General features: G+C 39.6%; 1 protein-coding gene across 1 annotated transcript in view; it reads right to left on the bottom strand.

Annotated features, from left to right (window-relative positions):
• Positions 1-5,921: 5,921 nt before the first annotated feature.
• Positions 5,922-14,550, bottom strand: part of RAI14 (retinoic acid induced 14) — a gene marked incomplete at its 5' end in the record, with an annotated part of 33,292 nt that continues 24,663 nt past the window's right edge. Inside the window, 10 exons of the mRNA XM_009878876.1 lie at positions 5,922-6,258; positions 6,525-6,590; positions 8,144-8,293; positions 9,065-10,594; positions 11,094-11,212; positions 11,558-11,615; positions 12,179-12,181; positions 12,332-12,418; positions 13,058-13,144; positions 14,103-14,131. Coding sequence (XP_009877178.1) covers positions 6,181-6,258; positions 6,525-6,590; positions 8,144-8,293; positions 9,065-10,594; positions 11,094-11,212; positions 11,558-11,615; positions 12,179-12,181; positions 12,332-12,418; positions 13,058-13,144; positions 14,103-14,131 — 2,207 coding nt within the window. The remainder of the gene's footprint in view (positions 6,259-6,524; positions 6,591-8,143; positions 8,294-9,064; positions 10,595-11,093; positions 11,213-11,557; positions 11,616-12,178; positions 12,182-12,331; positions 12,419-13,057; positions 13,145-14,102; positions 14,132-14,550) is intronic.

Raw genomic sequence — 14,550 nt, 5'->3', positions numbered from 1 at the left:
GCAGCAGTTTTCCTGCATGAGCACATTTGTGTTTTGATGCAGGTGATGCTTGACTCCCAAAAGGCACTGGGAGTGGGGTACCAGGTGTGGCATCACTCCCAGGCAGGGTTTACAGCACACTGCAAGCATGTGGGACAGCAGCAGATGGCAGGACATGAGGAGATGGGCTCCAGCCCTGAGCTGCTTGTGGGGGATGATGTCACTGAGATGTGCCTGTTTCCAATCTCCAGCTCCTGGTAGGAGGCCCCATTACCAACCGTCTGAGCATTTCAGGCTCTTGGAAAATGTACAAGGAGGGCCAACACCGCAAATCTGGACAGATCAGCGTGCAAGCAGGCTTTAAAAAATACGTCTGAAAAACTGATGACTGTGTAAATACCTGTGTGAAACTCATCAAATAAGAGTCTGTCAGGGCAGCCAAAGGTTTGTAAACAGCAACAGATGCTTTGTCGTAAAATGCCTAAGGAAATACAAGTTGGATCACAAAAAAGACCCTCCTGAAGCCACTGATGGGGCTGAAGATTGGCACCTGCAGGACTGAAAGCACAAACCTCTACTGTTTGTGCAGAGAGGCACAACTGGTCATCAAAAGGGGCTTGTGTTGGTGGCACACCACCCCGGGGTCATGTCAGTGGGTGCAACAAGACAGAGGCCAACATTTATCCTAGAAGACATTTTATCATACTCTTTCCTAATGTGGGGAACTCAACACTTGTAGGTGTTGAGCAAAGCACATGACTTAACTGCCAGCAGCAGGGTCTGCTGGTAGGACTATTGTGTAGCTACAAAAATTGTATCTCAGTCTTCCTCAAATAAGTAGGAAATTAATAACAGACTTAAATTCACTTCAGCTGCAACTAACCACTGTGTATAATTCTAAGACTAAGCGTTTATGGAGATTACTGTTAACATGAGGAGAATTACTTTGTTACTGCCCTGAGAAAAACATGGATGTAAAATCAAAATGAAGTATGGATCTAGTCTGTACTAAGTATTTCCGTTACTTCTTTTCAAAAGCATCAGTGAAGGATCTAAACAGAGAAGGAGGAAGCAGGGATGAAGAAAAGCACTTGGAAATTTCACTTCTGTGGAACATCTTGCTGACAGTTGGCTTGCACTCATAAGCACCCCCAGTGACCTGCGTTTGCAGAACTAGACAGTGTTGCTATAGATGTAGGTTTCAAGGTACTCAGAAAAACTCTTGAACTGTGGCTCAACATTAAATTCAGAGCACTTTTGGTACTCCCTGCGTGACACCGAAACCACAGTCAGTAGGGGATTTAAACCACTGATCTGTCCTAAAAGCCTTCTACCCATTCCTATTTGAAAAAAGTTACTGGGTTATGCTTGTGCCTGTAGAGTATATGCTGGGTTACATCACATCTGCCAACGCTGTTGCTCTGAAACCTCAACACCCAACTCCTGCAGGAGTTTTTCCATGAGTTTAATCAACATGCAACACCAAGACACACTGCGCAGCTCCTTTGCAGACTGGATCCTGAGACCTCCCGCAGCAGCAAGCTGAGGCTTCAGCCCCATGGAGAGAAGAAGCCACAAGAGGCTGCCTCTGCTCCAGGACCTGCCCGTACTGGAAGTGCTAAACACACTGCTTGAGCTGGCAGTTCTTCCCTGCAGCACATTGGTCTCTGCTGTGTTTCAGGGCAGATTACCTCAGCCTTTTGTTTCTGACTTTTGCTCAGATATGGAGAAAGCCCCAGGAAGCTTTGGTTGGCCCAACCCAAGCCAGAGGCTCCCTGGGGGCAGCTCAGATGGACAAGGATTCATGTGGACACCCCTGCTCCACCGCCACGAGGCAGCTCTCCTTCTGAGGCCCACAGGGACCTCCAGCCTCTTTGTTTGTCCTACTTCCTCCTGAACACTCTAGGCTGGTGCTCCACACTGCCAAAGCCTCCCGCCAGAGAGCAGCTTTTGTCATCTGAGTACAACATATTTTAGCAATATAAAGTGATTTATTTAGCTCTAAAACATTCAGGCCAGCGAAATCACGCACCCCACACCTCCTTCCCCCAGCCAGCCACTGCCCAGCAAAACTCCCATAACGTGAAATGAGCTTTTAAACTAAATCACAGTTCCACATCGCGATGTAGCGTTGGCCCATTGATTTACAGCCAGCTTTTCCACTAGCTCTCTCTTGCCTGCCTCTCCTTGGGCACTGTGTGGTGGCTTACTGCAGCACACAACATTGTGGCCTCCCCTTGGATTTTGCTGTCTTGAGCTGACATGTAGATCGTCATTTAGTTGACCTGAGGAGCGGTGGAATGGAAATCAGCAGCCCTTTCTGCCACCACTGAGCCCTCTGCTCATCTAGCATGGGGAAATAGTACCTCATGCCTCTGTCCATGAGGTACCTGATTAAATCTTCTGGCAATGGTTTCTTTTAATCTCCTGTTCCTCTGAAAAGCCAACCTTAGGAGAATGTCACTTAATGCTGCTGTCAGTTCTCCAGAAGTAGGACTGTGCAGAAATGCAAAACCTACCAAAATCAGGTACAGGGTGTCCAATAACTACTTTTCTTTTCTGCATAAAGGACTTTTGAGCAGGTAATAGCCACAAGCCACAGTGGGAGCATGCATACACGTTGGTGAGGAAAGGAACTGCAGAATGCTGCTGTCCTGCTGGTGTGGAGCATGGCCAGGTAGCCAGATTCAGCCACCCTTCAGCTCAAGTGTTGGCTATGTGCAACTACACATTTCTGCAGCCAGAAGATCTGTCCACCAAGGAGATATGGCAGACTCCAAGAAATTCTTCTCTGATTGCTGCTGAAATTTTACAGCTTCACTCTCTGTCATCTCCTCTTGCCCACCTGGGTTAGCAAAAGAGGGAACCTGTGACAGCCAGATGCCAAATAATGGTAGCAAGACTGGCTTGCATCCCCTTTCTCCAGCCAGATCAAAAAGAAGAGAGGAAAAAAAGAAAAGGTGATCTTAATGCAGATCTAAACACACACCTTCTCCCAAATTTCAACCCACTCTGAAGTCTGCTGGCCATCATTTGTCACTTCTTTGCTGTAACAGGGCATGGGATGAGTGAGAAGAGCCAGTATGCTCAAACTGAGTAGTCTGAACAATTATCTCCATCACATGTGAACTGCAGTATGTGAGTTTGATAAGAGGATTGATCACTCCCAGTACTCATATGCTTGGTGGTAAGGGAGGAAGCAATCAGATATATAAATGCTGACCAGGAGAAGACCCAGGCTGTCATGACTGCCCATGCAGTAGGCCAGAAATAAATAACCACCAGACCAGTAGTGCTTGGGAAAAACTACTTGGATGTGGCAACAACCAACATTGAGAGCAAAATGCATGACTGCCACAGGTCTGGCCCTAAAAAAATAAATAAATCCATTATGCAACACAGCAGGCATCTGGCCACAAGGGAGACAAATGATAATTCAGATCGGACGTACCAGGCAGCACAAAAAAAAAAGCCATTAAAGCAGATGTGATCTTCTTTGTCAAGTGGTCTCACCATGACCAGATTCTGCATATCAGTTTGTCAGCAGCCTTCTTCAAAGGAAACTTAGTACTGAGTAGCCTACAGAAATTTTCTGCAAGTGGCTAAAGAACTACTTACCAGATTGTGATAAAAAGAGGTACAATTCCTGCCATTCGTGTGTTCTGTCCTCAGACAGGAAGACATTATTAGCAAACAAATCACTGAAAAACTATTTTCTCAGATAAAACTCAGGAGAAGGAGAGATGCTATAAGGCAATGTGACTGACTGTATAACAATTGCTAAATTTAAAGAGAAAAATACATATCCGTACATCCATATGCATATAACACATATGTAGATATGTGTGTGTAGAGTGAAGTGCTAAGTGAAAGAGAACTGCAGTTTTGGAAAACTGTGAAGCCTCCTTAATCTGTGCTACTGCTCTAAGGTGGCATTAAACTCAGTTGGATGCACCCAGCAGCAAATGGGAAACCTGTATCACCTCTAGCAGGATGTCCATGTGAGGAATGTCTCTGAACTTATCAATCAAGCAGAATGCATAATCTGCAAAACTGGTTGCACAGGGTTTGGAGTAGATTCTATTCTACTTGACAGATCAAGAAAGATAGTAATAAAGCTGCAATTTCAGGGAGAAAAAGCTGGTACATCTGACAGTTATCTAAACATGCAATACAGAACATACACTATGTTAAAACTGTATAGAAAGATTTCTCTGATTATAAAAAGTAAATGAAGGCAAAAACAGAAGAAAGATGAAAAAAATTGGAAATAGTTTATTTGCTGCATAAGGAAACTTCTTGTAAATTACATATAAAGAAACTTGCTATGTTGTAGTATATAATTTTCAATATTCCACAAAGATAGTTGTAATAAATATACAAACCGAAACAAAGTAGAAGACTAAATCCATCAGGCAACCTACAAAATGGTTCATCAAGTTTTATACTTTGCAGCATTAGCATGCTTAAAATCTTGTTGTTCATTCTGAAGTGCTGCAGCAAAATTCTTTTCACATTTCTTTGGAGCATTTTCAAAACCATTTAACTATAAAACACTGTTTAAAATTAGCAGGCATTAGTTAAACCACCCAAGAAAAGTATCACCAAGGTGTAACTGATGCAAAGGAGTGATTTCTGGTTTTGCTTTTATAATCCATTTTAGTTTTGCCAGGGTTAGGGTTTATCTAAGTGCACTATGAGTCCAGTCAGTCTGAGGCACTGCTGACTCTTGTCACATCATGACTCTATATAAACTTTGTAGGTTATACAGCTCTGGAAGATTTCTCTATTAGAGACATATCTCACTAACAGGAATTAAAAAAACCACAAACCGTAGTGAAGCTGCAAGCTAGTTAGAATGGTTGTAGCCTTAAGTGCAGTGTGTGCTTAGAAACACTTTTCCATAGATTCATACTACACCACATCAGGCATTTTCATTTGATATTTAAATTTAAAAGTGCTGATAGAGGCTTTATTTATCCCCTGGCCTCTATAAACAACATGTAGAAATTTTTTGAAACACCTTTTGCTGTCCTCCACCTATCATTTTCATATTTTTTGAAAGAGCAGGCTGAATTGCATTTTACACTTCACTGCTCTGGACCACACTGACAGCCAGGTCTCTTACTCCATGCAGATCTTCCACAAACTTAAAACACTTCACTATGCTTCACTATTATTGAAGACTTGGGGGTATAAAAAGAAACTCTCTAAAACACGATTAAAAATATTTGTTAATAAGCTTAATGCAAACATTATGTAGAAAAAATGATTTAGTTACAAAAAAATTCATTAGAGGGCCGATAAAAATATACTGAAGAGAAGATCTTTACAAAAGTGAGGTTAGGAAGTATGAGGCATTGACATTCACTGTAAACATCCTGTGTTCACTAGAATCCCTTGTCTAAAGTATATGTTCTGGTTTTGTTCCTGAGCTTCATGGCCAACACTTGCATAGATAGCTAAACCTATCATAAAGGGTTGTTTACACAGATGTTTCTGTACTGCTTCGTACAGAACTTAAAAAAACTTATGATTTTACCTTTTGAAATAGTTTCATTCCACTACCAGGCAGGTCGAGGAAACTATGAAGCATGGTATGATTTTTGTATTCTCAGTGCATTGGATGGGTTGGGACAGCTACTTTACGGTGTGTTGAATAATATTACACTAGGAAGTGTAGCTGTTTGATATTCTGGCTTAGCATAAATATCTACTTCTGCTCACTGCTGCAAGGCTCACTTCTGCTCTGCCAAAGACTGCATATGGCAAAATGTCAGGAATCTGAGTACTACAACATTAAGCAACTAAGTTAATCCCCAATATCAAGATGCAGCTTATAAAACAGTACAAAAGACCTTAAAGAGAAATTCACCTTTACTCAGGCAACACGAGTGCTTTCCTCTAGATTAACCTCCCTCTATTGGAGGAAGCTAGAAAGTACATGACACAGAGTGGCCTAAGTAAAAAGTCTAAAGAACGTACTCGCATTTTGGGTAGGAAAAGCAGGCGTGTGTTGAGTTACTGCACACGCAAATGCACATGGGAAGTGGTAGAGACAAACAAACAAATCCACCTCACAAACAGCACAATAACACAAAAGCAGCAAATTGCCAATCTTAAAACTTATGGTAAGACAAATCTAAGTAAACACTCATAACAGGATTAATAAAAATGGGGAGTTTTCCTTGGCTTTTTTGTTTACTTTTTCTGTGATTGGCTTTTACACATTGACAGGATTTGTTTAAGCACTTTCTGGACATCTTCATCCATTTGACCCTAGACAAGTGGAGAAAGAAGAAAAGATAGTTGAATTCAAGCATCTCTCTACACCTTAAGAAAATGTACAAACTATTTTTGAGGCACAGTAGTTAAATGAATTTCACAAAAGGAAGTGCTGATAAATTTGTGCTTAAAGAGTCATAACTTTTAGGTAGCATGTCTTAGACAAAACATGCAAAGCTCTTTAGAGACCTGCAGAAGAAACATCGTTCACTAAAATACCACTAAAATACCAATGCGGTAACTGCCAATATACAACATACCTGCACAGCATAGAGAAGATGCATCCTGTAAACTGAGACAATTTCCTGATGTTGTTTCTTTGTTTCCTAGAAAATAGGCGGGCAGAAAGAGCATTCAGAATGCATGAATTTGGAACTCCCCAACTAGATTTAGAGAGCTCTGGGGAATTACAAACTATAGTCTTATGTATGCCTGGAAAACCAGCTCAGGCAGTACTGTGCCACCAGCCGTCCGAAACAGTTTTCTAGGAAGTGTGGTCCAGAGAAACACTGTAATTCTACCCATCCCAGTAATAAAGCTGGTGAGAAGACATCTGTTGTAAGAAGTGCTAATGTTAAATTCATCATGTGGAATGATCACATCCTCTTTTTCTGAGTTAATCAGCAACCAGAAGTGAGGAAAGCCAGCAATATTCTGACAAACCAGCCCTCACTGGCAACCAAGCTTCCTCCCTGAAGTCAGTGACCTGTCTGTCAGCTAATGCCTTCCCAGGGAGGAGGAGGTTCTTACCAAGATCTTAATCCATGAACTATTCTTTTAGTTACTACATATTTAAACAAGGAAAGCCAACTTTCTTTTTCATGATGACAGATTGCCAGATCCTAAAAGCAAACTTTTTGAATAAATACAAAGCTCTTAGGACAGCTAGCCTACAAGAAAGAAAGAGTGCCTCTGTCCTGTTTTAAATCCTACCCACTTTCCTAATGTCTTACCTATCTTTGCACCCTACACTGCTTTGTTGGTCTTTAAGCAGTTGGAGAAGAAGGGTCCTTTTGGACTTGATGAACAGAGATAAGAAACTGTCTGGGCTTTTACACTGAGATGATGCAGTGTTTAACTGTCTGCCTACGTATTTCTCCCCACTGCAAGGTATTTTTTCTGGCCCATATATGTACTGACTCTTCTTTCTCTCTGCTGGGGAAGGCAGGAAGGCAGACATCAGGTAAGCCATTTAGCATGTCAGGCTGCAAATTCTCCTTTCAGAGTTATTCCAGAGCTCTCAACAAAGGCCTCTGGTGGGCAGTAACTTCTTTTCACCTTCAGTAGTGCATTAAAGTGCTCCTTTGGACAGGTCACCTCTTGGAAATAGCAATTATGATTCAACCCAGCTTAGAAAACCCGACCTTTCATGCACAAAATCTTTAAGCCGTTCAGAATTTCAGAGAATAATCTGTGCTCCCTATAAACAGACGGAGGTGCTTGATTTGAAACTTCATGTCTTCAGTAGCTACTTTCTTTCAGAAAGTCAAACTTAATTTAGCTTAAAAAAACAGTAAGAGTTCAGCTGATGAATGTTCTTCAGAAAACACACAAGTCCATGCACACTGGCCATATTTTTCACAAATCAGGATCTCAACAACAGGTCTGGTCATGACCTCTCACTACCAGTACAGGAACTTTGCTCCACTATTGATCTGAGGAAATATATTGAGGAAAAGTGTTTTCTTTAGTTAGACTGTATCTAAAGAGCAATTTATAACTTGCAGATTACTAAATGATACAGAGAAACACAGAAGTTATAGAACTTCCTTTCCCTGTAAACATTGACTGCTCCAATTTAAATAAGGCAGAGTGAAGAACAGCACACATATCTTCAGAGAGCTGGGAATAATGGTGTATTTACAAATACCACACTTACAGTCAGTTGGTTTTGCAACTGCTTCACTTGTTGTTGCAATGCTTCCAGCTGCTGGCTTTGTCTTTTTGGGGCACCGGTTGCGTAGGAAAGCTGAGAAAGGCTGTTCAATGCTTCTTTTAGTTTGATAACTTCCTTGGACATTTCATTGATCTAGGAAGCCAAAAAATAGGTTTTCATGAAAAGCTGCAAGGCACACCATATTTCTATCTTGAGCCTCATCCTGAGGTTATTTGACTTAAATTTAAGAAGTGGGGAAAACCAAACCACAAATAAACTCAATAGACAGAGGCATCATGTAAACAAAGGGGTTACAATGCTTCTCTACCCTCTCCCTCCCAGCCCAGTCAATTCAAAATACATTCCTTGTTCTAAAAGCCGCCGACACTTACAAACAAGGATTGCATTTAGCACTTTTACAAATACTGCTTCTGAACACAAGACAGAAACACACTAAACACAGGCCAGCTATTCTGTAGCTTTTTACAAAGAAATTTGCAGTGACAGATATGGTAGCTGCAATGGCAAAATAGCTAAGATTGAGATAATGTAGTAAAATCAGAATAGTTTTTGCTCCTTTCTGATCTTTTGTTTTCTTGTCTTCTCTGGAAGCTCTTCCTGCTCTAAATACCGCTTCTTTAATTTTAGTTGACTGATAGTGTGAACTCAACCCAAGCAGAACTTACAAGGGGCAAGCTGAAAGATTGCCCATATCTCTATAGGTGAGGGAAGCCAACTGTGAAGTTAAACGTACTGAAAACTTCTTTGACTTTGATATCTGAATTTTCAGATGGGCCAACATACTGAAAAGTTGCTCCACTCCATGCCACTTGACACATCATATATTAGGTCACCCATGTACCATCCAACTTAGTTTGCAGTCTGAACTCATGCACTACCCCTCCAGTACACTGAATCACTAACCTTTTTATCTTTATCCTCTTCTAGTTTTGATGAGCTTTCAGAGTATCTTTTCATTTCAAGGAGATCTTCTTGAGCCTGGTGGTACTTTTGCTGAAGACCGGTGACCTCCCGTTCCTTTGCTTCAAGCTGACTATGCATACCTTCTTTCTCTTCTTTCAAGTGCAAAACTTCGTTTCTCAGTTGCATGGCATCTAAGGACACATTTTCTTTCTCTTGGATTGCATCCTTCAGTTTGGATGACAAAACACTAACTTCATTCTCTAGTGATGACTGGAGCTTTTCATATGTAGCCTTGGGTACCATTGCTGCATTAATGGCAGCTTTTTCTTCCAGTAATTCCTTCTGCAACATTTTTACCTCGCTTTCCTTGTTGGTAAGCTGTCCTTTGAGATCATTTATTTCTTCCTCCATTTTCTTTACAGTATTTCGGAGTGCATTCATCACCTGACGGTGTTCAGTGATTGGCAAAGAGTTTTGTTTCTGAGAATCTAACAGTTGCTTTAGCTCTTCTGCTTCATCTAATGCTTTTGTGTACTGGGATTTCATTTCTGACAACTCATTCTCTGCTTTGTATTTCAAAGAATTTGTTACCTGCATCAGTTTTTCATGTTCACCTCTAGGAATGTAGTCCAAAGCTATATCATCTATAGTTTTTCTCTTTCTGTAGTCTTCAAGCTCTGCTTGTGCTTCTTTGTACAACCGAGATAATTCACTAAGTTGTCTGTTGAGGTCATCTATCATTCTGTGCATCTCATCTTTCATTTCCCCAGCTTCAGTGCTAGATTGCAACTGTGTTTGATTTGCCAGCTTCTCCTGTAGCCTTTTAATTTCCTCTTGCCCTTCTTTGTACCTCTCAATCAACAATGCTTTCTCTTGATTAATGTTATCAATAACTGAACAATATGAATTCTTCATTTCCTCACACTCTTCCACAGACAATTTACTTGCCATATTCTGCTCTCTTTCTTCAAACTTTTTCTGTAGCTCTCTCACTTTCTCTTTTTGTCTTTCACTTTCCTCTAATGCTCTCTTCAATTCTTGCTTAAGCATTTCAACTTCTTCGTATGTAACCTTCAACCTACTCAGATCAGAACTGGTTTCTTCACTTTCAGAAGAAACAAGACCTGGCTTCATTTGCCTTTGTACATTCAAAACCTCTTTCACAGCTTCCTCATACCTGTTTTGAGGTTCTTGGAACTTCACGTTAAGATCAGAACCATTTTCTGAAATGTCTGTGCTGTTTAAATGATCTGTTTCCAGAACTCTAGACTGGACCTGAGCTTCTATGTGCTTTCTTTTGGCTTCAGAATTCTCTGATTTCCTCTGTGTATCCTGTAAGTCTTCCTGGAAGTAATTCATCTTTCCTTCACTGGGGCTTGTTAACTTTTCTTGAATTTGTGTGGCACTTAACACAGACTTCTTCAGCTCCTGAGCTGAGAACTCATTTTGTCTATCTGCTGTTTGCTCAAACTCTGTTGGGTTTGAATGAAAAGGTTCTACAGCTGAATTCACTTCTTTAGGTGTTCTTTCCTGTGCAAAAAAAAAAACAAACCAAACAACTGCACAATAAAAACAAGTACATGATATATTTTTTGAATAGAGTAAGCAAGGAAATCTTGCCACACCCTATAGGGATAGATCATGGAAAAAAGTTTTAGAAAAATTCAAAACCCAACTGCTCCCATTTAGTCATCTACAGTGAGAGAAGGCAGTAATTGCCAAGCTCCACTGAAAGTCTGGGCTGATCTACTTAAGCTAATAATCAAAGCTATGTAAATTAAAATTCTGCTAGCACAACTGTTAACAACATATTTTAGAATGTGCTCATCATAATAAACAAAGTTATTCAGTAATTTACAGAAAAGTGAAGTGATCAAAACACTGATTTAAACCTTTGGGAAAGAGCATTTCCATGATCCTACCGCCCCAAAGCTTGTTATCTTCACAGTACATCTCTTTAAAACAGAAAGCAGCTCTTTGTTCTTTTAGCAGATTAAGAGAATACTAGAACAGCATAAAAATATGCCACCTGTAATTTGTCCTGCAGCTCCTTATTGTGCAATGTCAAAGAAGCAATTTTTGCTTGCATCATCAGAAGCAGATCTTGCTGGTCAGCTTCAGAACTCACATCCAATAAACTATCAGCACCTTTGGAGAAAAAAATATTTAAAAGCTTGCAAAAAGCTAAAATGCTAGCTAGCTATTTATTACAACCCTTCAAATTAAACAGTTTGTTCCCATGACCACTAAGTGTAGTGAACGAGCAAACTGTTCCCAGAAACTCTTTCCTCAAAAATGTATTAGATCACCCAATAGAATTGGGAAGTTTTGGTGGGGAGTTGCTAGTGAAATACAAAACGTTATTCCCAATACTTATTGTGTCTCACATTCTAAGCGGAAAGGCACAGAGGTTTTCTAACTGGATTTCAACATTTCGCACCATCTAAAACACCTAACCAAATACAAAAATAAAGATTAAGTGTTATTGTATACCTGTTGTGCCGTCACTCATTCTGTCTCTATTATCCTGATGTAGGGAGCTGAGCTCTTCCTACCGAGATAACAGAAGAAAATAGTTAACAGAAAACAGATGTAAAGTTGGACAGTTCACCAAAGAGAAGTATATAAATAGTATAGATCTTGCTGGATAAAGCCTGGCAAGTGGGTTTCTTTTATTTCTGGTGTCTTGTTTAATTGTAGCAGGGGGTCAGTATTTCAAAGTCTGTTAAGCCACTCAAGTACCATTGCTTAATTTTTTTAAATGTTAGAGAAATATGAACAACTATTTCATAGATAGTTTGGAAGGCTGCAGCCCCTGTGATAAATATTAGCAATATATTGTCATGTGTTTTAAAAAAGTAATCTTCAATACCATAAGGTAAAGATCAGACCGAACACAATCAGTCATTTCCTGATATCTTTTGGTGAAAGGGTCTCTACTTCTTGTATTGCACAATGTCATTCACCTCACTGTTATTTGGTAATGAGCTCTCATCACATTAGTAGTTACTTTCACAACCATATTCACAGAATCGCAGAAAAATATTCCTGAATACTAACTAGTTTATTATTAATTCTATTTACATATTCAGTAAACATTAAAGTAATCCACACTTGCTTTATAAATCACATTGAAATAGATTTGGAATCCTTTTTGTTCCTAAAACTCAGCTGATTAATTCACAGGAAACTCTGCAGACAGCAAAACAGATTATTAAGGTACTATACTTTCCTCCCCTAAGATTAATCAGAAAGGAAAACTGATACCTTGCACACTTGATCAGCAAAGAAAGCCTGCCCTTTTCCAGTCATGGGAGTTGAAGTTGATGAATGTGGAGAGGATAAATCACTGAGCTGCAAAAGATTTTATATAAATAGATATGTATACATATGTGTACGTATAACTACCTCTCTAACATGTGCCCCTATACTTACACTCTCTATATAAAGAGTATTCTTCCCTGCACTGAAAAAATTCATAACTCTAGGTTAATTTCAAAGAACAGATCTAATTATACAGTGCCTTTCTGAGTCAGTCTTACATATGCAGTGTAGCCATCATACAGGTAACATTCCAGTTTAATATTAAACATAACTGTTAAACTGCAGTTTAACACTGCATAAATCTAAGTTTTTTACTTTCATATATATGTATGCATATAATAATGCGTACATATACATGTATAATCACAATATACATCACTATTTGCTTATGGAAGTTGGCAAAATCAGGAGACCTTCAATTTATGTGGAAGAAGCAATTGTACTGTAAAATTTGTAGAGTTGTGTCTTACACTATGCTGTATTTAAAGCAATTTTGCTTAGTTAACCTAACCGACCTGTTCTTTCATGGTGTCATCCTAATGTCAGGAAAACGACTCGTAGTAAGGCATATAAAGTAAGTGATAGAGCAAATCCAGCCCACATGATTCATATAATGTTCAAAATGCTTTTCACCCCCTAAAAGCATCTCAAAATTCATCTTTTCTTTACCTGAATAGGACTGATAGGAGGAGGTGGGGCTTTGCGTTTTTTTGGAGTTCCACTTCTTTCTGAACTTAATTTAGAGCCTTGATCATGCTGAAAGTTTCACCAGCCAGAAAAGGTAGGTTTGTTAGTTTGGTTAGTAGAGTCCGAGCAAGTTATTTTATAAAAAAAAGAAAAAGATAAAAAAATAAAAAAATTCCCACATTAATATCAACTTTAGCAGCTCATGCAGTGCCTTTAATTTTCTTCTATGTCAAGTCTACGTATCTACTAATACAAAGATATTAAACATGCCTGACAATAAGAATCTGCCCCCTTGTAATCCATGCTTCAGTGAAAACAAACAAGATTTAGTGAAAAAGCAGAAGCTGACAATAGGTTTAGCACTAGTCGTCTTAAATACTTCCATTCATATACAGTCCAGTCATGCCATTCACAACAGCTACCACTTTTCCTTTCCATCAACTTCTGCCTGAGGTCCCTGAAAAACCCACCTCTCCTTAGAGAAGGAATGAACCTGTGCATTGCACTCTCATCCACTTTCCAGCCACCAGCAGGCCTACAAGGTCTACTTGCACTCCAAGATAAGATGCTAAATAAAAAACGTAAAAAACTAATTTAATTGCCTAAATCTGTTGGGGTTTTACAGGTGGAGGTGTCCAGTAACCAGGTATAACATTCAACTGTATGTTTTGGAAAGTTCTGTAGGTCTTCTTCTTTACATTCTAAAGAGATATGGAATCCAAAAGCCAAGCTCCTGCGTTACACATGAGAAAAGTGCCATATCTTCCTGGCAAAATGCACACACACATACATACACACATTCCCTTCTTTGCCCCACTGAGGGTGCTGTCTGCTGTTACAGAGGGAAGCTAAGTCTAAACACAACGTTCCTGAAACATGTATCTTAAATAAGCAGCAAAAAACTTTCACATTACAGATGGCAGCTCTTCTCACAATGACATTTACTAGTGCTTCTAGTCATGTTGATTACTGTTTTTTCTTCAAGTCCACATAGCCCAAATATTTTTAAAAACAAAAGGACAAATACCTGCTTTGCTTTTGCTGGCGATTTTGAATCTGTGAAGCAGAAAAGAAGTGGAATTAACTGCTATCAAAGAAAATGTTATTTGCCATTGCTAACCCACCCCTCAGCTCTACTTCCCACACCACACCACGCTTTGTTTGGTTTTTGAATCCCTCTCTAAAGTCTGAGAAATATACTTCAGTTCCCAAATTCCACTTAAACCATATCCTTTCTCTGCTGCTTTTTGGGTTCCATGTTGAGACAAAATTAGGATTGCGACAGTTCTTATTCTACTGTTGTCTCACACGACTCTTGCATATTGGTTTCCTACTTTAGAAATCTGTCTTAGTTTGAGCATAAATCCCTCTGCCTGCATTAGTTCCTTGTTCAACTCTTCCACTGATGAGCTAAAAGTTCCACTTTTTCACATAATAAAAAACGATCTATTCCAAATTGCATGAAAGACTTCACA

The sequence above is a fragment of the Apaloderma vittatum genome, unplaced genomic scaffold, assembly GCF_000703405.1.
Source record: "Apaloderma vittatum isolate BGI_N311 unplaced genomic scaffold, ASM70340v1 scaffold8371, whole genome shotgun sequence".
NCBI lineage: Eukaryota > Metazoa > Chordata > Aves > Trogoniformes > Trogonidae > Apaloderma > Apaloderma vittatum.
This window is presented reverse-complemented; position numbering and strand designations above follow the sequence as displayed.